This window comes from Humulus lupulus, chromosome 2 (assembly GCF_963169125.1).
Source record: "Humulus lupulus chromosome 2, drHumLupu1.1, whole genome shotgun sequence".
Taxonomy (NCBI): domain Eukaryota; kingdom Viridiplantae; phylum Streptophyta; class Magnoliopsida; order Rosales; family Cannabaceae; genus Humulus; species Humulus lupulus.
This window is the reverse complement of record NC_084794.1, coordinates 241,337,464-241,343,184: the sequence shown is the minus strand read 5'-3', so window position 1 is coordinate 241,343,184 and position 5,721 is coordinate 241,337,464. Positions and strand designations below refer to the sequence as shown.

At 38.6% G+C, this 5,721-nt stretch overlaps 2 protein-coding genes across 4 annotated transcripts; one reads left to right on the top strand and one right to left on the bottom strand.

Moving 5' to 3' along the window:
- Nucleotides 1–422: 422 nt before the first annotated feature.
- Nucleotides 423–3,149, top strand: LOC133819121 (pentatricopeptide repeat-containing protein At3g22690). The gene has a single exon (XM_062252289.1). The coding sequence runs from the start codon at nucleotides 487–489 to the stop codon at nucleotides 3,016–3,018; it is 2,532 nt and encodes an 843-aa protein (XP_062108273.1). The 5' UTR covers nucleotides 423–486; the 3' UTR covers nucleotides 3,019–3,149.
- A 220-nt stretch (nucleotides 3,150–3,369) lies between these two features.
- On the bottom strand, nucleotides 3,370–5,177 carry LOC133819122 (protein RDM1). Of its 3 annotated transcripts, none has more exons than XM_062252292.1 (3): nucleotides 4,906–5,177; nucleotides 4,210–4,422; nucleotides 3,370–3,866 (listed from the first exon to the last, which is right to left on the bottom strand). In XM_062252292.1, the coding sequence occupies exons 2-3, from the start codon at nucleotides 4,346–4,348 to the stop codon at nucleotides 3,493–3,495; spliced, it is 513 nt and encodes a 170-aa protein (XP_062108276.1). In that variant the 5' UTR covers nucleotides 4,349–4,422; nucleotides 4,906–5,177; the 3' UTR covers nucleotides 3,370–3,492. The 3 variants fall into 3 exon arrangements, with proteins under 3 accessions (XP_062108276.1, XP_062108275.1, XP_062108277.1); XM_062252291.1 differs by having other exon boundaries at nucleotides 4,210–4,367; nucleotides 4,906–5,174; XM_062252293.1 differs by having other exon boundaries at nucleotides 3,370–3,863; nucleotides 4,210–4,367; nucleotides 4,906–5,169.
- Between the last annotated feature and the right edge of the window lie 544 nt (nucleotides 5,178–5,721).

The following is a 5,721-nucleotide window of genomic DNA, read 5'->3' as shown; positions in this document are numbered from 1 at the left end:
TTCATGGATGAGAGGTGAAATATAGAAGAGAGAAATGGAGAGAGAGAGATGTACAGAACTATGGTGAGAATGAGAGAGAGATGAACAATGGCATGAACATGAACAATTTTTTTTTTCACAGAGCAAAGAAGAAGAACGAGTGGCAAAGGAGGTCCCTACGACTGAGTGAAAAAAGAGAGTGTTGCCCTAAAATGAGTGGGCTTTGGGTTGGGCTTTAACATATTAGACTTAAATAAATATAAAAAAATAGTATTTTTATAATATACGGTGCGGTGCGGTTTGAACCACATTTTAATAATTCAAAACCGCAAATCGCACCGCACCGCGCGGTTTAGTGAAAATTCAAACCGCGACCGCACCGCGAAGAATTTCAGACCACATTTTTTTTGCGGTGCAGTGCGGGCGGTTTGATGAACAGCCTTAATATCAATATGGCTTAAATAAAAAATATTCTAACAGTAGCTGGACTAACACACCATAACAACAATGGCGGCAATTCTACATTTGGTTCCTCTGGTCTCAGCCTCGCCAAACTCCCTCACTACTGACATAACCAAATCAAAAACCATAGCCAAGGACACTTCATCAACTGGGTCACTGAAGAACTGTAAAACCATGGAAGAACTCAAGCAATTACACTGTAACATCACCAAAAAAGGCCTCAACCACAAACTCTCTGCTATCACCGAGCTTATTGCTACATGTGCCGAAATGGGCACCTTCGAAAGCTTGGATTACGCTCGTAGAGCATTTGGGTTATTTAAGGAAGACGAAGATACCAACGGCACTTTGTTTATGTATAACTCTCTCATAAGGGGTTACTCTGCAGCAGGACTTGGTGACGATGCTATTTCGCTTTATGTTCATATGGTGGTGATGGGAATTTTTCCTGATAAGTATACGTTTCCGTTTGTGCTGAGCGGGTGTGCCAAGCTTGAGGCTTTTTCTGAGGGTATTCAGCTTCATGGGGCTGTTGTAAAGATGGGTTTAGAAGATGATGTGTTTATTAGAAATTCTCTTATTCATTTTTATGCTGAATGTGGGGAGCTGGTTGATGGGCAAAAGGTGTTCGATGAAATGGCTGAGAAAAATGTTGTGTCGTGGACTAGTTTGATTTGTGGTTATGCTAGAAGGGATTTACCGAAAGAAGCTGTTTCGTTGTTTTTTGAGATGATGAACGCGGGTATTAAGCCCAATTCAGTCACAATGGTATGTGTTATTTCTGCTTGTGCAAAGTTGGGTGATCTTGAATTGGGTGAGAGGATATGCGCGTGTATTGAAGAGTCGGGAGTGAAGCTTAATGCTTTTATGGTGAATGCACTTGTTGATATGTTCCTGAAATGTGGAGCTGCTGATGCTGCCAATAAACTTTTTGATGAATGTTCAGACAAGAATTTAGTTCTTTGTAACACGATGTTGTCGAATTATGTTCGCCGAGGACTACCTAGGCAAGGTCTTCATTTATTGAATCAAGTGCTAAGACATGGCCTGCGACCAGACAGGGTCACATTGTTGTCTGCAATCTCAGCTTGTTCGCAGTTAGGTGATATTCTTTCTGGAAAGGGGTGCCACTGTTATGCTTTAAGGAATGGACTAGAAGGTTGGGATAGTATTTCTAATGCCATGATTGACCTGTATATGACTTGTGGAAAACAAGAGATGGCCTGTAAAATTTTTTATCGTATGCCAAACAGGACAGTAGTGACGTGGAACTCGTTGCTTGCTGGTTTGATAAAAAATGGTGATGTGGAATCAGCTTGGAGAATATTTAATGAGATGCCCGAGAGAGATCTCATCTCTTGGAACACCATGATTGGCGCTCTTGTGGAAGAAAATAGGCATGAGGAAGCAATTGAACTCTTCCAAACAATGCAGACCAAGGGAATTAAGGCAGATAGGGTGACCATGGTAGAGGTGGCATCTGCATGCGGTTTCCTAGGAGCTCTAGATCTTGCTAAATGGATCCATAGCTACATCCGAAAAAATGAAATATATTGTGATTTGCGGCTAAGGACAGCCTTAGTTGACATGTTTGCTAGGTGTGGTGATCCTCAGAATGCAATGCAAGTCTTCAATAACATGCCAAGAAGAGATGTCTCTGCTTGGACCACAGCCATTGGGGCTATGGCAATGAACGGAAAAGGAGAAAAGTCTATGGAACTTTTCATTGAGATGCTTAAGCAAGGGGTGAAACCAGATGGAATAGTTTTTGTGGCACTATTGACAGCATGCAGTCATGGCGGATATGTAGAACAAGGCCAAAAACTTTTCAAGTCAATGAAAGAACTCCATGGAATCTCTCCAGAGATTGTTCACTACGGCTGTATGGTTGATCTTCTCGGTAGAGCTGGGATGCTAAAGGAAGCTAGTGATCTGATAAAGAGCATGCCAATGGAACCTAATGATGTAATTTGGGGGTCTTTCTTGGCCGCTTGCCGAACACATAGAAACATTGAAATGGCAGCCTATGCAGCTGAAAGAGTGAAAGAGTTGGCTTCTCAGAGGAGTGGAATTCATGTACTTCTGTCAAACATATATGCTTCTGCTGGGAAATGGACTGACGTGGCAAAAGTGAGGCTGCATTTGAAGGAGAAAGGGATCACCAAAGTGCCTGGCACAAGCCTAATAGAAGTTAATGGAACTATTCATGAGTTCACCTCTACTGATGATAGTCACCCAGAGCACAGTCAAATTTCATACATGCTGGAAGAAATAAACTGCAGGCTTAGAGATGCTGGCCATGAACCTGATTTGGCTAACGTCCTGCTTGATGTGGATGTGCTTGAGAAAGAGTATTTTCTAAGCAGACACAGTGAGAAACTTGCTATGGCTTTTGGGCTTATCAGCACAGGTCAAGGAATGCCAATTCGTGTTGTTAAGAACCTCCGAATATGCTCTGATTGCCACTCATTTGCCAAACTAGTTTCACAGATATATGACCGTGAAATAGTCATTCGAGATAACCACAGATTTCACTTTTTCAGGGGCGGGCATTGCTCTTGCAATGATTATTGGTAATTCATGTTTTTATCCTCTGAAAAGAAGAAATATCATTACTTTGTAAATACTGGCTCCATACTAATTCCATTGTTGGTCCTGATAGCATATATCAAAACAATTCTGATTCCTGAAAGAGACATTTTGGATCACTTTCTGACTCTCCCTTCTTTTATTGTTCCATCCATTTTTCCATAACCATTTCAAATTGATAAAAGTTGTTTACTTCCGATTATGCATGATGAATCATTAACATGAGAGCATTTGCTTCAATCTTTGCCAGTCTCTTGTTAAAATCAAATACCGTGTTTTCGTTTGGATCAATGGACAATGATTAAAGTACAGTGGTTCAAGTGAAATTCGTATCAAGAATAGAAAAGAACAAAACTGGCTTTTATTTCATCCCAAACTTTATCAAATAGTTTAAGACCAAAATCTGTAAACCGAGGACGAAATTTGAACATCAGCCAGTTACAACTAAAAACATGATACTTTTCACAATTGAGGGAAAATAGAATCAACAAATGCATGGTGCAATGGATCTGATTGCCAGAGCTTAGCTACATGATAATGAGACACTGTTCGCCGGTGAACTTCCTCAAGGAGCCAGACAGTGGCTTCAGCTTTGCAAGGATGAATTATGGTATCTAAGGGCTTGTCTTCATCCGCACTGTCAATCCTCAATCGATCCCATTGCTTTAGTTGAACATTAGTGAGGTAATGTAGAGGCTGTCTATATAACTGCTTGATGGATTTTCCCAATCCCATCCATGTGATAAATGGAATAACAGAGCCTCGGCTAGTTGGAATTGGGATTTGCTTCATGTATTCCTGATACATCTCAGCCCTTTTGATCATTGAATCTTCTGCTAAAAACGAATAGAAAGGAAGCAACATTCATATTTAGCTAAAGAACCGGCAAAAACCAAACAATAACATTCATGGCTTCAATATTTTCCTTATGTAAACTTGCCTCTACAGAAAAAGATTCTCCAATTACAGAGATGTTCCCATCGAGAAACTCAATGCATAACTAATAAGTAAATGTGTTGAACTGTACTTACGGATTCAAAGCCAGCTATAAAGAACATGAAACATGAAAATCAGAGATATACAGAATCATAAAAGAACATATTTGAAGCTATAGCAGTTCCACATATAAGTGCATATTTGAAGCTATATGATTAAGTAAGACAAGGTCCCTGATCTCACCTTCAGGTGCTATTTCTTGGAGAGTTGGAGCTTGAAAGTTATTGACTTTTACATCTGAGTCTGAAGGAGAAGACTCATCTGATGATATAACATCAACATCAATATCAACCTGGTCACTCCACGGAATCGGCCTCTTCATGGTATAGTCGATAGTAAAGCTAAGAAGAATATATCACTTAAATTTTCATCACAATAAACAAAACCATGGAAATACTGGAGAAGAAAAACAAGATAGATTCAAAACCACGAAAAACAAGATTGCATGGAAGTAAAATAATTCCTCATATATATATCATACTATTCCTTAAAACCCAATAATGGATGCCGGAAAAATAAAGCAACCACGACCAAGATCCCAATAAAGATTGTCAATTTTCCAATTTACATGGAGAGAATCAAATACCCATTTGCCTAAATAGATTGCATGAAGGCTTAAAACACTCCTTCATACAAATAGATTAACAATCCTTAAAACCCAATGATGGAATTTCTCTAACTCTTAAAGCTCTAATATTATTTTTCTCCAAAAATGTTCTCCAAAATTCTTTCTTCGTTCATGCCCAAAAATTTGTATACAATAAGAAATTGAACAATATAAAATGTCGACCGAAATGGGTAAATTATATGGAATCTGTACAGCTAACGGAAGAACCCAAAATGCTCTGATTATTTGTTTAAAGAGAAAGAAAATCATACCTGAAACACAGTTGAAGAGTGACGCAAGAACTTTAAAATCTGGAACTGTTGTGAGGTTGGGACTGGAGGAATGACTATTTCACCTACAACTCCATTAAAATCAGTTACGACATGAAATGGGAAATGTCATGTTCTATGCATAATGTGAAATATTTTAATATACAACCACCATAATTTCGCCTACTAATGTATCCTTGGACAATAATACCATTACTATTCAAAGACTAGTTTTCCTCATTCAATTCGAACTCTCTCAATATCAAATTTTAAATTAAAAGGGAAATTTGACTTTTTTGATGTATATAAAGGGATCGAATGACAAAATAATACCAAGCTTAAAAAATATTATATTTTTATGCTAGTATTTTCCTGAATTTTCAAAATGCCCCTGAAATAAGTTTCTCTCTCTTTTTTCTCAGTCTTCACTCTTTATCTCTTCGTTTTTCCTCTCCATCTCTCAAACTCTCATACACACAAAAAAAGCCAGCCACCATTTTCTTAATGTATACTAATTGTAACGCCCCAAACTCCAGGGACCGTTACGGTGTGCCTTGTAATCAGTGCTAAACTCGCTAATCGAGTCGTTTGGCCAAAATCGTGAACTAAGTATGATTAACGGTTTAGGGATTAAAAACTTTGGTAAAGATGTAACGTTTCACTAGAACATTTAATATATACATTGGGATCCCGAAAATATAATTTCGAAGTTTATTATAGAAAATATTTACAACAGGCCGTTCTAAGCGGCAAAACAGGGTTCAATCCTAGTTCCACTTTAAACCTTGGCCGTGGCGGACGAGCAGCTGCATATGTACA

Coding starts and splice junctions, on each gene's coding strand:
- LOC133819121 (XM_062252289.1), top strand. CDS start 487: ATGGCGGCAATTCTACATTTGGTTCCTCTGGTCTCAGCCTCGCCAAAC.
- LOC133819122 (XM_062252292.1), bottom strand. CDS start 4,348: ATGAAGAGGCCGATTCCGTGGAGTGACCAGGTTGATATTGATGTTGAT. Junction 3,867..4,209: donor CCAAGAAATAGCACCTGAAG/GTGAGATCAGGG, acceptor ATTCGTTTTTAG/CAGAAGATTCAATGATCAAA.